At 31.5% G+C, this 18,661-nt stretch overlaps 1 protein-coding gene and 1 long non-coding RNA gene across 2 annotated transcripts; both read left to right on the top strand.

Annotated features, from left to right (window-relative positions):
• The first annotated feature begins 613 nt into the window (after positions 1-613).
• On the top strand, positions 614-6,923 carry LOC132754974 (uncharacterized). Its single transcript, XR_009629153.1, has 5 exons — positions 614-640; positions 2,200-2,246; positions 4,521-4,586; positions 5,100-5,159; positions 5,330-6,923. It is a non-coding gene; the product is annotated as an uncharacterized LOC132754974 (long non-coding RNA).
• Positions 6,924-11,521: 4,598 nt separating this feature from the next.
• LOC132754960 (microfibril-associated glycoprotein 4-like) lies at positions 11,522-12,749 on the top strand. The gene is made up of 2 exons (XM_060745715.1): positions 11,522-11,665; positions 12,063-12,749. Exons 1-2 carry the CDS (start codon positions 11,522-11,524, stop codon positions 12,747-12,749), a joined length of 831 nt encoding a protein of 276 aa, XP_060601698.1.
• The last annotated feature ends 5,912 nt before the right edge of the window (positions 12,750-18,661 follow it).

Below are 18,661 nucleotides of genomic sequence, written 5' to 3'. Positions count from 1 at the left end.
TCTTCTTGGATGCGTAGATGGTTTCCATGGTTTACGATGTTCTGAGAAATGTTCTGTTCATTGCAACGGTACACTTTGTAAGCAAGAAAACGGCCAATGTATAAAAGGTTGCCAAATTAGAGTAAAGGATGACCACATTTGCCCTCTTGATTTAGGTAAGATTAATTTAAAACAGCTCGATTTTGAACCATATATTTGTAATGATGATGGTGGTGAAGGGGGATGCTGATAATGCTGATGCTGTTGCTGTTGGCTACGATGATGAAAATAATGTTGATGATGATGATTTCAATAGTAGGAATAAGTATAGTTACTGCCATAGCAATTATACACGTATTTACATATAGAGTATAAGTATTCAATATGATATGCAAGTCATAAAGTCATATAATAAAATGTTATGCCCTGGTGAATTTATAGAAATACACAATGTTTAAACTTTACAATATGTCATGTATTATACCCATGTAGCACGCGTTTTAGATCATTGTGCTGTTTACCGATGTTTTTTTATGGAATAAATTTTTAGACTCAAGCTCCTCAGAGCAGTCAGTAAATACCGCTGCTATATCACTTGGAACAATTCTTGCTGATAAATAGTTGTTAACATCATGCTTGTGGTTACGAAATATCGGAAAAGGTAAAGATTGTTTATATATTCAAACGAATTAATGTCCAGATAGAACCTAAATAACATGAACGTTAATAAAGCTGTACAATATATTAAGTATTTCAAAAATACCTTTGTAGTTCCACTTAAAAAAAAACACCAGTGAAGTGAAGTGAAGATATTTTCATGACCCTCTCTTTGGCTAAGCCGTTGGCATTGACATTGGTTAATCTTTTGTTAAGGTCCTTTTTATCAGAAACTTTAAAACTTATTCACTTCACACTTGGTATACATGTTTGTTATCATTAAAAGACGCCATTACAAAAGCCATTTCAAAGTAATGTCCCCTTTTCAACTTAGACTTTTAGCCCTGTTAAAACTTTTTGCGGAGGTTTATTTTCTCAGACACCAGAACTCTTAAGACTTGTTATACATGTTACAACATTTCAGAAGGGAAGCTATGTCCTTTTTACTGTTTTTTTTTTCTGGAAAAAATGTCACTTCAAACTTGGAAAACTTGTTACATTTTTAAACTGGAATGCACTTCTAAAGGACATGTAATCTCTTATTTTTCTTTGTTATGCCCCCCCCCTTTTTTTGACTTTGAATTACTTGAGTAACTTTTTTAAGTTACATTTTTCTAAAACAATCAAGAATATTCAGTGAGTGTTTAGAAAACAGAAAGCTAGTATTTTATAGAAATTTTAAATGTAATATTAATTTTGAAAAATATCTAGACTGTATAGCTATATTGAAATATAGGAGTAGTCTTGCTGCCTCTAGGTCCTCCTCTCATCAATTGATGATAGAGAAAGGAAGACATATTGGTATTCCAAGGGAAATCCGATTTTGTATACACTGTCGATATGAAATTGAATGCGAATTTCATTTTCTGTTAAAATGTCCTTTATATATGATAATTTACGTCAACAATTTATACCAAATAAGTATTGGGAACATCCAAATAATCATACATTTAACTTATTAATGTCATGCAAAAGTGTTAAGACAATACGAAACTTATCAATGTTTTTATATTATGCATTTAAACTGCGAAATGAATCTATATGTTAAATGTCTTTAATATGTTAGTTGCTAAATCTTATTACACAATTATATATTTTTGTGAAAATTGGCTAAAATGCTGCTCTGACAACATGTCATTGTACTTTATACAACTCTATGTAAACCTGTATATTATGTGATGTTTATATTATCCTAACTACCTGCCATGTCATTATGCTATTGTGTTTATATATATATATATATACTATATATATATATATATATATTATGTATACATGTGTATGGGCCGGTGGCCTGAATGCAAATTTGAAATAAACTCATTGAATTTTACCTAGAGTATTATCAAAATATCAAATTTGAAATGCATTTGCAGGAGGGAGATGATCCTGAAAGCCATCAGATCAGATTAGCTTTTTACTTACGTGCATTTAAAATTACTTTTTATCAAATTATTGCCTTGGCAACAATGAATCTATTACAACAGTTTTTGAGTACTGTATATTTATCAGTTACAAATCAAATGATCTAAATGAAATAGGTCTAACATTTCATTTACATTACAGGGTCAATGATACTTACAAGACAAAAGGGCCTGTTTATGAAAACTCTGGTAAATATATATATTTTTTTCTAACAAATAGTTGATTTTTTGTGCCCCCTCTATAGAGGGGCATTTAGATTTACCTTGTCTCTCCATCAGTCATTCCGTCTGTCCGTGCTCATGTTTTTTCGCACGTGGTTCAAAAAGTATTTGACCTAGAGTCATGAAGCTTGACTCATGGAATGTTGGTCAGCATGTGTAGTTGTCCACCTAAGTATTTGCGTGTGGATTTATTTAGTATTGTAAAATGTTTGCCCTTGACTTTACACTTTTTCAACTTGTGTCGCACATAGCTAAAAAAAGTATTTGGCCAGGAGTCATGAAAAATTACAGGAATGTTGCTCAGCATGTGAAGTTGTTCATCTTGGGTTTCGCTTGTAATTTTTTTCAGTTTTGTCTGAGTTATTGCCCTCGCATCAGTAAACATTTGCAATTCTCAACTTGTGTTACACATCATCACATAGCTCCTAGAGTCATGAACTTTTCGGTAATCTTGCTCAGCATGTGAAGTTGTGCACCTTGGGTTTTGATTGTGAATTGATTCTGTTTGGTCGAAGTTATTGCCTTTGACTTAGTAAAAAATTTGCAATTTTCATTTTGTGTCGCAAATTGCACAAAAAATATTTGGCCATGAAATATCTCTGTGCATCTGGGGTTTAACATGTGGATGTGTTTCAGTTTTGTCATAGTTATTGCCCTTTACTTAGTATAAATTTGAAATTTTCAACTTATTCATGCATAACTCAAAAAGTCTGTGACCTGTAGGCCTTAAAGTTGACAAGAATGTTGGTCAGCATGTGTATTTATATAGTGTAGCTCAAAAATATTTGAACTAGAGTGTTGTGGCACCCGTGTCCTATGGACACTTTTCTAGTTCATCATGAATTTTATGCTCTTCATATCCATTTTAAACATATCTATTTAAGCTCGATTGCAAGACAAGTTCTAGCACTATTGTTTATCATTTTCGTGTCATCTTCCTAGAACCAACCAATACTAGTGTAATATAAAGAAATGTGGTCGTGGCCCCCGAGTAGGGATCGAACACACGATCCCTTGATTGAGAGGCAGACGCCATAAACAATAGGGCACCGCTAGTTCTGACCAATCAAAGTCGGAAATATGCAGCCTTGTTAGCTAATTGATGTAACGAGAGAATAAGCGGAAACCATTTTAACATTAGGTTATTGTTACCTTGACCTTTGACCAAGTGACCTAAAAAAAGGGGTCATCTACTTACTAGTGATGATCAATAAAAATGTGAAACACAAAGACTTGATAACAAGTAGTTTTGAAGATAATGAAAGGAAACCATTCAGACATTTAAGGTACCTTTGATCTAAAGACCCCACAATTGATAGGGGTCATCTACTAGTTATAGCCATTCAATATGTGAAATAGAAGATTTAGTGATAAATAGTTATCAAGATAATGAGCGAAACCATTCTGACATTTAATTCCCTGTGTCCTTTGAACTAGTGACACCAAAATAAATAGCGGTTATCTACTACATATGAATAATCTATATGTGAAATATGAAGACATTGTGATAAATAGTTTTCAAGATATGAGCAGAAACCATTCTGATATTTAAATTCCCTGTGACCTTGACCTTTGAACAAAATACCCCGTAATCGATAGGGGTCGTCTACTAGCCATTTAATACGTGAAATAGAAGATTAAGTGATAGTTATCAAGATAATTAGCGAAACCATTCTGACATTTAAGGCCCCTGTGACATTGACTTTTGACCTAGTGACCCAAAAAGTCAATAGGGATTATCTACCAGTTATGACCAATCAGTATTTGAAATATGAAGACTTTGTGACAAATCGTTATTTAAATAATGAGGGGAAACCATGTTGAGACCCGACGGATGAACAGACAGATTTAAGGTTCCTGTGACCTTTACATTTGTCCTAAATACACCACAATCGATATCGGTCATCTACAAGTTATAAGCAATCAAAAGGTGAAGTATAAAGACTTAGTGATAAAAAGTTTTCAAGATAGTGAGCAGAAACCCTTCTGACATTTAAGACCCATGTGACCATGAACTTTAAACTAGTGACCTCAACATCAATAGGGGTCATCTATTAGTTATGACCAATCAGTATGTGAAAATGTGAAATATAAAGACTTTGTGATAAATAGTTTTTAAAATAATCAGCGGAAAACATGTGGTTTACCGACGGACAATCAGACCGACGGACAAACAGACCGACAGACCGACGAACCGACAATTTAGATAAAATATTTAAATAATTTTTCAAATATTTCCAGGCATCGAACTAGAATGTGGAAATTCAGCAAATGCTGGCAGTGTCAGCAAGCATGGAATTGTACAAGGTATTTCCTGGTGTGTTTTTCTAGGGTTTTGATTGACTTCTTCAAATCGTACTTTACATTTCATCTAAAATATATGTAATCACTAACAATTTCTGTCGGACCTATAATCACATAACATACCTTGAATATTATTATGGATTTAGCTTGATAATATGAAATATTGGGCACTGACTCTTATTTCATTTGAATATTTCATTGAAAATGTAAATTTGTGCCTTTTTGCATTACTGATTGTTATGTCATCCTCAGATATCTTTCATCAAGCGGTTGCATTTTATTAAAGTTAAAATGATTTGCTAGTCTTTTAATCATACACGCAATATAAATATACGAGGGCATTGTAAGTTGTCTTTATTGTTGTATTTGTTGTTCAAAAGATTATAGATAGCATGTATTAAAATTGACACTTGTATATTTCAATCATATTTTATAATTCGTTATGTAGTCATTTACTCGGTAAGTTGCATTTATGTATCACAAAAATACTAGTATATAGAAAGGTTTATTTTTCAGCATCAAACAGCGACACTGTGTTAAAGTCACTTGACTATGAGGATCTTGGAAGAGTTCAAGGTATTTGTGAATTAATTGTCCGTAACATCGTTATGTAAACACCTAAGTTATATAGTACATATATATTATAATGAACTGTTAACTATTTATATAGACTTTTCATTTACATTTTAATTGGTTTCATTAATTGATTTTAAAAATATGAATCATTTCGTTTCGTTTTTTTACAGAATCCGAGCATGAATATGGACAGATTCTTGCAGACACTGGATTTCTTGAATGACTTATTACAGTTAGCATACACGAAGATAAATGGTCATCAACAATCGTTTTAACTTGCATTAAAAGTATCACGTCAATAGAGTAACAATTTGAATTATAAACAATGGACTGCAGTATCAAACACAAACTCATTCTTTATTGTATAGTGATGAATATTTGTCTGATATTTTCATGTGTCTATTGTGATTCTAAATATCGCACTATTGAAGGTACGAACAGTTATAACGGATGTGCATAATAAATAAAATTAACCATACTAGACTATTTGTTTCTTTAGAGAAGAAGGGAATCTACGATCAATTTATGAATACTCTCAAGTCTCTTTATACGGATTTAAAAGCATGTGTCAAACTCAATAACAATGTCACTGATTTCTTCTCATGCAATATCGGCACCCGCCAAGGGGACAAAACAAGTTCGACAATTTTGATCTCATTGTAGATGAGATGTCTGTCCTTTTACGTGAAAATTGTGAAAGTGGTATTTTTATCACAAATGATATTCCAGATATTTTTTGTTTGATGTTTGCAGATGATGTAGCAGGGTGTGCCGAAACTGCATTTAAGCTTCAACAGCAAATAAATATTATTGACAGCTTTTGTTGTGATACTGGGATGGATATAAATATGGATAAGACTGAAATTACGGTTTTTTCGAAATGGATGTCCTCTTTCGTCGATATGAGCACTGGTCGTAACGTGGGACACAATCAATATTACCTCTCAGTATATATCTCAGTACATGGGTATCTTACTTACATCAAGGTTGTCATGGTCATCCCGCTCATTCTAAGTTAGTATCTCAGGCGCAAAGAGCTCTCTTTGCCATAAAGGCTTATCAAAGACCTTTTGGTTAGTTTTTCTGTTGTTGATTCATTTAAGATTTTTGATTCCATGTTCAAACCCGATACTTTGTTATGCATATCAAATTTGGGGCTATGAATATGTAGAGACAATAGAATCTATTCATAATAAATTTTGTAAAAGTATTTTATATGTACGTAGAACTACTTATACATGTATGGTTCTTGGTGAATGTTGTAGATTGCCATTGTGTACTACATATTATATAAATTGTATTCGATATTTGTGTAATTGCCATCCCATAGACATACAAAGCAATTATATAACATGTTACAATCCCTAGATGATGCCGGTAGAAACTGCTGGGCAACCAAGATTGGAACGCTTTTGTACAAATATGGATTCAGTACGATGTCAATGCTTTTATTAGAATGTTTTGACATAGAGTTGTTAATCATTGTACACTAGACTGGCAAACAGTTCTTGAAACCTCTAGTAGATGTGATAATTAAAATAACTTTAAAAGCCTACTTACTGTTGAAACATAGTAGTATTTGACCATGGATATTCAGTTCAAGTATAGAATTGATAGGTCAATGTTTCGCCTTTCAAATCAGGCTGAATATTAAATTAGGTAGAAATAATAATGTTCTAAAAGAAAATCGTATATGTAACGTTTTGCCAACAGTCAAATAATGATAATACAATTGATTGTGAATACCATGCCATTTTAAATGTGTTCAATATGATACTTTTAGACAAATGCATTTATTTAAATGGTATATATATATTATATATATATATATATATATATATATATATATATATTATAATATATATATATATATATATATATATATATAATATATATGGAACAAAACCTCAAGATTTCTATGCTCAAAACCCTGGCATTGTTAAATATATATACACTCCTACATCTATTTTTATATATCAGCTTATGACAATAATTAGTGACACTTAAAAGTTCGCATTATACAAATACTTGACATTTTATTATGTGTTATACCTTACTGTGTATTTTTGGCCAAAGGCCTCTATGTACAAATAAATGATTTGAGTTTAGTTGAGTTTAGTATATACATGTTACACGTATAACGCAGATGCTAAAATAATTGAAAGAGCATAACGGACATTAAAACAGCTTACATGCGGCCATGTGCATAACAATATACGCCGTAAAACAGATACCAAATTATGCTAGTTAAGAACGATCCGTTATATGTTTGCTTTAAATGATGAAAAAAAACAATGAATATTATGATATACCTATAGATCTATGTGATAATGAACAAAGATCAATGTGACAGTATAAACGGATGAATTCTATAATTGATCATTTAGGATTTTGGATTTACTGATATAAAAGTGGTTTTTTTTATATCAATAAGAATAATCTTGATTTATTTCATGCTTTTCAGTGGATAACTGATATATCGTGAAAATTATTTTTGATAATTTCACAGTGAAAATTATCAAAATATAATTTCACACTTTTCAATGACAAAACTACTTTTTTAAGCTTGTTCCCATGTGGTATCTCAAAATATTTTTGCTGACAATTCTGACAATGTTAGGGTGTTTAGAGAAAAGCAAAGCTGAAGTTGATAAATAACTTAAATGTCAAAAGCAATAAAAAGAAGAAAACTTACTTCTATCCATTCAAATTACCAATCACCAAATATCGCTTCTTATTTTTTTGTTTCATTTTAACAGTCGGAAAAATACATTCCTTCCACATGCAAAACTGTTCTTGATGACATTTGGGCATATTTAAGTATCCTACGAGTAATAACTGCCGTATGCTTTCTGAAAACATGAAAAGCAATGGCAGCCATCAGCCCGAATAATAAGTAAACAACCCAGCGTTTGTAAGGCAGCCTTTCAACAATGCCAAGTTTTCCGATTTCCTAGCCGCTTTTTGAATGTTTACACATCTGTCAATACTTATTAATTACAATCCTCAAATTTAAAAAGGTGTATGACTAACAAGTCCAATTGATATCCCTCTGAATCAAACACGTGATTATTTTCCTCCCGTGAAATACACAACTTTAAAAAATGGCGGCCGCTTACATTTCACAAAGCCAGGTCTAATATAGATTCGCAGTAAGTAACAGAAATATGGATGGATGGCTGGACTTTTTCTCCTACTAGAATTGTTTGTTTTTATTGTTCAAACAAGCGATCATTCATAATTATTAATAGAATGAATAATGTCACCGCCATTTAACGTTGATTGTCGGACTTATTTTTCAGCCCAAGACTTCTTGTATTTAATGAGAAATTCGACTGAATGAGGTTCTCAATGGGGAAACAGACTTTAATATTAACGTTAATATTAAGGAAATTTTGTTTAACATGTTTTTAAGCATGAAATAAAGGAAATTTGTTTGTTTGTTGTGTAAGATGTAATTTTATTTTATCTCGTGAACTTTAAAAACAGTATTTTCACCCGTGGCTAAAATTTCATCTTACACACAAACAAACAAATATCCTCTTTGTAATTACAAAATAGGATAATACACCAGATTATCCAAGATTTAGCAAAACGGTATTTCGGCTCTCCTTAAATTTGAAAGCTGTTGTAAAATAGCTGTAAAATGGCTCTAAAAACAATTTACCTCTAATAAAAATGGCTCTAACAACTTAGCTCTTCTTGGTGTTATTTTTTCTTCATTAAAGCTTTTTGCATTAAATTAAAGATAAAACATTGTTGATTTCTACTATCTATTACCCTTTCATTTCTATTTGAATATTTCATACATGATTGTTTTAATGATACTGAACATTAAAATTACATATGCATAGTCAAATGTAAAAACAAGTAAGTAATAGGAACATTGTAAAATGGAGGTTGACTTACTTTGAAGAGACATCAATATCAATAATATAATTTAAAATCTATGTTTACAAAATATTTTTTTATAGCTTCAAGAAAATATTATGTCATTGTTGTGCTTACATTTCCATAAGTATCGAAATCTTAGAAGCAACATATGCAAGTTTTACTTCGGCCGAGTGTTTTGTCAAGATCTGTTAGGCTTATTATAAACTCATCAACATATAGAATTCAAGTAAAGGATTACAAGTGAAATACACTGTAACCATGTTAATGGCATGATAAACAACATGTAAACAAATCATATGCCTCACTGACTATTGTATTTAGGATCATTTCAATCAATTGATTCCTAGTTTAACAATATTATTAGAACAATCAAAACGCTCTTTTATTTATAAGCTATTCAAAAAATAAATATGTATGACAGGAACACGCTCAAAATTTTCATATTTGACAGCATTGTAAAAGAATAATTGTTTTAATTTTAGATTGATTCGTCACCTTAGTGCAAGGACTTAACCCGTTACTGTACTAAGGTGACAGACTGTCCCAGAAACAAGCAAAACAATTATACACAATCTAGTGTAGAAAAGTGTTTTTTTTTTCATGAAGTCAATATCATACTTAAGGTAATACACCTCTAATGCACTATCTCCACTTTGAAAAGTGTACAAATAGGCTAGAATCACTGTCAAGTGTATTGAAACTGAGAGGCGTAGGTTCAAACCCAGAAGAAGCAACTTATTTTTCCTTTTTAACATTTTTTATGAATCTCTCAGATCCCTAATGGAATAAAAAAGTGTTCCATTTTAATTATATAATTATTGTAGGTATTTATTTAATAATGCCAAATTTAATAGCCAATAATTTTATGATACCAGACATTTTCAAAGTTAAATAAAATAAATATAAATATACATTTAAGAAAATTTAGGCAAACTTTGAAAAAAGCCCCTCATTGCGGAAAATTTTAAGGATATTTTAAATAAGGCTTTTGACATAGGGAAATGGTCAAATAAGTGTTTAAAGTGGGTGGGGCAGGGTTACATTTGTATACAATAATGGTCAATATAATTTGTTACCTGAATGTCATTATTTGTTTCTTAACAATGAGCAATAGGAACACATTTTTCATAATGATGATATAATAGATAATTTAGAGTTTCCTCATTTCTGAAAAAAAACCTTCTAATGGCAAAGTTTCAGTTCAGAAAAGTGTCCATAACTCATAAACCACACGGTAAATTTTGTTTAAATCGTGCACTCATTTTCCATACATTTAGGGCATATAACTGTCCTATGTTGTCAATTTTACAGTTCCTTATAGTGTTCATTAGAGGTGAACTACCTTAACTGAGCATTAAAAGTTGTTATGTTTGCTACATCAAATGTAAAAAATTCTGAAAAAAATTATTATTTAAGATTTATCACCTTATTCATATCACTTTCCCATTATAAAGATTGTAAGGTATATGCATAACTAGTTCCCATCCTAAGTATCATTTACTAAATACAGCCAATGACATAAACTCTTATAATATATGAGTTTTCTTATAAAAACAAGATATGGACGTGAAAAATCTATATTAGTGTCAAAAGAGTTGCTCGAGTTTCCTCATTTATTGCTTTATTTATTCTTAAAATTACAACCACATTTTTCTAACCGGAAAACATACATAGGTCTAACACCACTAAAAAACTTCTTTTACCATGGCTACTTCGATTGTACATCTATAGTATGTATACCCTCCAGAACAAATTTGTATATATATACAAATACAAATATATATATATATATATATATATATATATATATATATTATGTGTGACTCATTAATATATGTTCCAACTCTTACACTCGGAAAAAGCTTCGTTCTGTTTTCTTCTTTTATATTTGATTGATTGATGAAATAAAAAGATAATATTTAGGGACAAAAGACACGATGATTCCGAATCTAGCGTAAATTACATGCAAAAATTTATCTTACTTCTGTTGATAAACAAGACAGCTTTTTCTACATGTATTTTGTTGTAAATGTGGTTTTGTAGAACTAATCCTATTAAATACAGGTAAATTAATCTTTTGATAGATTATCAATATTGCCAACATAATATTATTCTTTCATGTTCTTTCCATTTCAATAGCACTGCATATTATTCATAATTCTATTTTGCATTTCGAAATTGTTTAAGCGAGTTCAGTTTGCAATTTGCTGTCAATTGGCTAGGATAAAATTGAAAAGTAATAAATTACGTGCGTCAAAATGGTTGCTGTATTTATCAACAGAAATTTTATTTTTATTTCTCTTGCGATTTATTTCTGTTTTTCAAACGCACAAATTTTGGAAAAGGAATGTGCTTAATTTGAATCCAAATTAGATAGACTGTCTTATATCCCACAAACAGATGCGACATTAATTGTACTTCATGGTAAATCATTGGTGTCGTGCATTTATCAATGTCAAAGTCTTGAAATGCCATCGTCGTACTTCGTTGAAAATAATTCTACATGTTATTGTAGTTCTGATGATGTCTACAACATGGACAAACATGATGATGCTGACGCAACTATTATCCGGGGAATAAGAAAGGAAAAGGTGTCAATAACGTACATTCAAGTAAGCATTATAAAGATAATTATTTGTTTTATATTTTTGTGTTAATTATCTAGCATCTTTTTTTCTAAACTAATCTTAAAGATTTGTAGCTGTCAATTTTAGTACCTTTTGATAGAGAATGTTTATAAACAATTATCATAAACTATTACTTATATAAAATATATCGTATAAACTAAATCGCCTAATGACACGGCCAATTCGGAGGAGCTCTTTTTTATAGCTTAAGATATTATTTGTATTTTACGTTTAAAATATCTAATGATTTCTTATAATTTCATAATATATAATATACATTTTTATTTTGATAATGATCAGTTGACATGTGATTGTTTATAGAGATAAAAAATAAACAAAATGTTTAATGTTTCAAGGAAGCGTTTATTATCATGTTTTACAGGAAGGCAGTCAAAAAGTAAAAAGAATACACAGGCAACCCGAGCCAATTGACTGTCTTGCGCTGTATCAACAAGGCTATACTGAAGACGGTGTTTATGTGATCAAACCAACTGGAAGTACTGCTACTGATGTGTGGTGTGATATGACCAATGGTGGATGGACGGTTATACAACGCCGGCAAGACGGATCAGAAGATTTCTACCGAAATTTGGAAGACTACAAGATTGGATTTGGGAACAGGATTAGCGAGTATTGGCTCGGACTTGAACATATATACTATTTGACAATAAACAACACTTCACTCTATGTATACTTGGAAACGTTTGAAATTGACAATGTTGATCCAGTTTCTGCTTTTGCTGAATACTCAACCTTCAGAATTAAGGATGAGAGTGATAAATACAGATTGTCGGTTAGGGGATATGGCGGTTCGTGTGGCGACTCAATGTCGTATCATAACAATAGTCGATTTACAACAAAAGACAGTAATAATGACCAACACGGCGCCGAGAATTGTGCTGTGTCCTATAGCGGAGCTTGGTGGTACAAAGGTTGTTATCTTGTGAATCTAAATGGATTGTATCCATACACCAATGGTTTAGAGACAAATAAGGGCATTACTTGGACAAGTTGCTGGTCTTATTACTCGCTCAAGAGATCTGTAATGAAGATAAGGAGAAACAATTGAAATTTTATTAAGTGTCAAGTTTATTGACAAATCGATAATGAACATTGGCCATTTTCACACATTCACTGACTATATGGCAATTACATTAACATCAATATAACTATAAACATGTTTACATTTTTAAACTGATACAAGTGAATAAACAACAATTTTATACTTCAGAGATAATGAATAACTCGTTAAGAAGCTGTGAGAAGTTCCACATTTCATTGACTCATCTATATATTTTGCTATTTTAAAAAGTGTAAATTTACTTTTTGTTGACATAAGCTACTTTAATTTATGAATTTTGGCCATGGGATATTTCCTAAGGATTGTCTTCTTAAATCATCATATTTATTACAACATAGCAATAAAATGGTACTCAGATTTAAAAACATTTTGATTACATAATTTACATAATCTATTCTGTCCATCAATCCCATTTAATCTTCCTTTTCAATTTCCAAATTTTGAAAACTAAGTCTAGTAAGAGATTTTCTTGTAGCCTCATTGCTTATTTGAATTAAATAATCTTCAAATTCAAAAAATTGACTCCGGATCCTTTTTATAAACAGATTTAAATAATTTGCATTACATTTAATAGTGGCTTACTGACACAAAACGTACAGGTAAAAGAGAGTGAAGGTAAATTCTCAGATAGACAATGGCAGTAGACGGTAACACAATAAAAACAATACAATTACAATACAAAGCGACATTCACATATTGCTTGTGGTTCAAAACAGTCTAATACAGAGTTGAGCTTAATTTTTTTTTTTTGCTTACTGCCCTATCGTTGAAGATTGAGACATTACAGTGGCATACTTACATAATGAGATACTGATGAGAGACATCGTTAGGACTCTATTAAGTTATGTATAGTAGGTTTTGCATCGAATTCCTGCAAAGTTCCTTTTTCACAAAAAAGGATGCAAGAATACGAAAGACACATTTGATTTAACAGAGAACTTCGCACTGAATCATTGAACGAGATTTTGTTGAGCATTTGCGTAGAACTTTGTAGAAAAATTACACAGATTCTAAACATTATTACTGTAACAGTTGTATTTTTGCAAAGCTTAAAACTTTGCAACTATCAACTATCAACAGACGTAAATATGAGAACATACTAAAATTCGATATGTTAACGGTAAAGCAAACTAATATAGAGAACTTATAAAGAACTAACATAGAGAACTAATGTATTTTAATTAGACAAAGTGTAGTCGTTTTATGCCATTTATTTTTGACATACTCGAAAGATGAACATCAACAATTACAGCAAGACCATGAAACACTGTTCCATTAATGCAAAGTAGCTGGTCATGTTTCTGATGAACAGCATATATTTGTATCATTGTATATAAAGGTTTTTAAAAATAGCTTAATATCTGATAAAACATTAACCGAATATTATAATACTGTTCCATAATACAAAGTAGCTGGCCATGTTTCTGATTTATGAACTGCATATATTTGTAACATTGTATATAACATTATTTTGAAAAAAAAAGAAGCCAAATATCCGCTAAACATTGACCGAGTATAATAATACAGTTCGCACAGGTTCAAATATCATAATCAAAATTAAACACTTTTATGATATTAAGATTCTACTAATGCGCACTTACAAAATAATTTTAAACTGCACAACTCACATGCATGTATGATAATAAACAATCTGGAATCGAACTTGTCTAAAACATAGTTCGATGTCTAGTGTAACTATTTTCGTTTTGTCGAGACTCATATCTTGTGCGACCAGCTTTGCTTTTTATAGCATTGTAAACACATGTCTTAAATTTCTTTAAACCTAAATTTAAACTAATAGACGATTAGGAACAAATAACTGTTCCTCACGGAACACTGTTGTTATTCTATTTTATGACATATTTTCTGTTATTCACTAATAAGAAATACTCACAGAATTTGTCGCGAATTATTTTGTATGTTGTATCATGTTTATATCCTTTCTCTATTGGGAGCATTTCCTGATACTGAATATATTGTATTGTATGCAATGAATAATGAACTGAATGCTTACATTGTAAATAGAAAGGGTGATCCAGCGGAAGAATTAAATTAATCACAACAAAATTACATGACAACTGCAGACCGTTATATGATGAATAATAAAAAAGTGCAACCTCCTGACACGCCCCCTAACACCGGCGTGCGGTACTCAATTTTCAACACTGAAAAGTGCTGGACTCAATGATCCAGAAGAACCAGAAAAATATAGCCACACTGAAGTGAAGTATGGGCTACCACATGGCACTTTAAACCTGCTGTTATGATGTGTAAATATCTGGAGAAAGGGTGGTCTCTCGGAAGCATTAATAGCCAGGTTATATTGCCAGTGAACGTTTGAAAGCACTCTTATTCAAAAGATATAAGACGGAATGAATGTTATTTTCGGTTTCTTTTTACGGTCCAATTTCATGGAATAAATTCGTTTTGTAAGAAAATTACAATTGATAATTCATAGCGCAAATATCGTAAATAATAGCTATGCATGATCTTTTCTGGCATACTTCGGTAGGGGACATTATTATTTCGTTTTCGCCTACCTAACATGAATTTTGTAAGAAGTAATTGCTCGGAAAGGTTGAATCATTTTATTGTATTACAAATGTACTAGTACATGTATACATATCGTGTTGAAAATGACAAATTTCATGTCAGAAATATAAGTAAAATGTAGATTATTTATTTGTTGATTAGTATGTACATACAAACCCGAACAGTATAGCTATTAAAGGTGTTTCATATCAAATTATGTCAGTATGTATGTGGCATTTGAAAAAATGGATGCCGATTGCCTGACCTGGATTCTTCAAGTCACAACATTATATAAATATAAATAGCTTTAACCACTTTATGCTTATGCTTTCTGGCAGTTTATAAAATTTATAAAAAATACCCTTTTTTTCATTTAACATATCACTTTTGTTTTCCCTGCATTCATACAAGTTTGTCCTTACCGTGACTCTTCTCATGTACAAAATCATAAATAAAACATATACAGTTTGTGAGAAACAGTGAAATATATCATCCCGAGGAAAATACTGTTATCCGAAGAATTAGCTAACATTGATTTCCACGCGATGATATTTCTGCTGTACCCAAAAACCTGTGTTTTATATATTCTAATACCCCGAACTTATACTTCATTGGGACACTTTTTCTAAAGGTTTTTAAATTTCAGATTTTTACTGATAAAATATTGTTACAATATTTTTAGTCACATGGTACACTTGAATTAACACTAGGAAAAGCTGCCACATTAACAATACAGAATTAGTGAGGGAAAAAGATACGATTTTTTTTCCAGATGTTTAAATGTTACTGTCACGTATTGTATTCTAACATCAAAATTGCGCGGTAGTATACTATTTTAAGAAATAATTCGATGAAATGAAAAAAAAGTCTCTAGCGACTGGCAATCCTGTTGTTCTGCTCTCTCGTCAATACTAAAGCGTCGACACTCTGGAAAAATACTTGAACAAGTCGTGTTCGGTGAAATCGTTGGTCATTTTTATTTGCTATTTTTTCTCCGCTAATGAGTAACACGTTATTGAAAAATGACTAGCATTGAGCAGCTTCCCGAGCAACGGCCTCCAGCAAACTTTATCAAATAATAATAATAATAATAATAATAATAATAATAATAATAATAATATTTCAATACATACTTGATAACCCAAATGGAATCTTCCTCCAATCAGATGCCATTTTTAATCTTATTTAAAAATAACTCGAATGGCTTACCGCCATCTTTTATTCAATTTAAAAAGATTCATAAAGGCAAACCGCCATTTTGATATTAATTGAAAAAAAACTTGGCATCTCAAGAGCACTTGATAACCACTTACAGAAAGTAGACATGATATACGCTTGAAAAAGATTATCCTAATTTCAAGTGGATTAATTATGTCACTAATCCCTGATCCAGATCCAAAAAAAACACTAATAACCTTTCGCTATCCGACTGCGACTACATGTACTTCTATATAAAAATCATTTTCCATTCAACAAATTGAGAGTATTTTAGGTGCTTTTGTTCGTTATTTTCTTACTGCCTATTGCTAGCGGTAACTTATAATATTAAACAGAATTCCCTTGATTAACGATTCTGATGTTAACCTCGTTATCTGATATAGGACGTTTACGTGCTTAGATTGTACATAATTTCCAAATGACATAAGCACGTAATAATTGAATCAAAGAGTTGAATAAACGCTGTAAATTGATATTACTTATATTATCTCATCACACTTGTCCCAGAAATACAATTTTGAAGATATTCTCTGGAGGATATTAAGATTATTCTAGCCTTGAAATAGTGTTGCCACTACCAGCATATCATGTTTCGATTAATGCCGTATGCGTAGTCATTGATCAGGTTTTTTTTTTCATCTCACAACAAATGTTTAGAAACTTCATTCCATAATCAAATTTGCGAACATTTATATTTACAACATCTTCGGAATACTCGTTTCAAGAACGTATAGGTTAAAGATAAATGCTACGCCATTTTTTAAAGAGTTTTATTAAATTTTCTCACATTGTAAGTTAGAACTGAGACGATCAAGTCGGACTTTGATTTTTGTGTCACTGCGGAGGATATGTCAATGATATCGGAATTAAAATAAGTTACATTTTATTGTAAGATTGTAAAATAAAATTAATGACTCAAGCATAGATTGTGCGTGTTTTTTTGTGTTTTTTTTTTGTGTTTTTTTTTTTCTTTTTTTTTTTTTAATTTACATCAAAATTAGACTAAAACGGTTATCAATTTATTTTGTAAGAATATGTCCTCATATGCCATGAAAGACAAATATATTTGTATGCTGCACGGCCCTTATAAGCACATCGCCTTTTGAAATAGAGAAAATAAGAATCCCTAAAGAAAGCCCAAAACGGCAATATTGAATATGTTGCAGGGTCGGTTTGATTGAGCCTGTTCGTGGACAGTACTGTCAAGTGCAAACTGCCGTCCGCGCCCCTTAACACCGGCTTATGCAGTGTTCAACATTTAAGCATAAAAAGGTTTTTTTTAATTTAGAAACATCTGCAAATGTGTTCATACGGCGGTTATCATGGAACAGTAGTGCCATTCCTTGAAAAGCGTCGTAAGGTCCCCCAAGTAATTAAAAGTGTGTGCCCTAAACGAGAAAACAATGGGCGGAACTTAATAAAATGGACTTTTGAAAGGGGATCAGAGGTATGAAGCCTTCATACGTCAAAAAACAAAATTAAAACGCAGGCAACGTTTTCTAGGGATTATTCAACATTATTCAAGTATGAATATTGGAACCACACAACTAGAAAATGCCAAAATAGTGAAAACTAGAAATACCACAAACACAACAACAATGTCGTTCTGAACGATCTTTAAGGATCTGAAATATAACATCAGTGTCATACGAAAATAGATAGAAACAAAATCCCTATAGAACACCAAAAACGGCAAGATTACACACTGGGTTTGATTGAGCCTGTTCATGGACGATACTGGAAAGTGCCAGTTACCGTCCACGCCCCTTAGCACCAAAACATGAAAATAGTGAAATTTTTAATTTTGAAACATGCGTAGATGTGTTTATACCGCGGTTATCATTGAACCTTCAATGTGACACATTTGGCCATTCCAAGAAAAGCCAAGTAAAATGATGTGCGAGAACGAACCATGGGCAGAACTTAACGTACAAAAAATACAGTTGGGCCTATCCTTTCAAGATTTTGCACACTGCTTGTTGATCTTAAAATAGCACACGTCTGCTGTCAGCAGTTAAGAGTAAGGTCATACTGCCAAAATACCGACCGGTTTATCATCAGGACAAATTAGCATTAAACCATAGTAACTTATAGTAACTAATAACTTATTAACGAGGGATGTTCAAATACGAATGCAACTGGGTCAATTT

This window comes from Ruditapes philippinarum, unplaced genomic scaffold, assembly GCF_026571515.1.
Source record: "Ruditapes philippinarum isolate M1 unplaced genomic scaffold, ASM2657151v2 ctg495_1_1_1_1, whole genome shotgun sequence".
Classification (NCBI taxonomy): Eukaryota; Metazoa; Mollusca; class Bivalvia; order Venerida; family Veneridae; genus Ruditapes; species Ruditapes philippinarum.
Note: the sequence above shows the minus strand (reverse complement) of the source record. Positions and strands in the feature narration are given on the sequence as shown.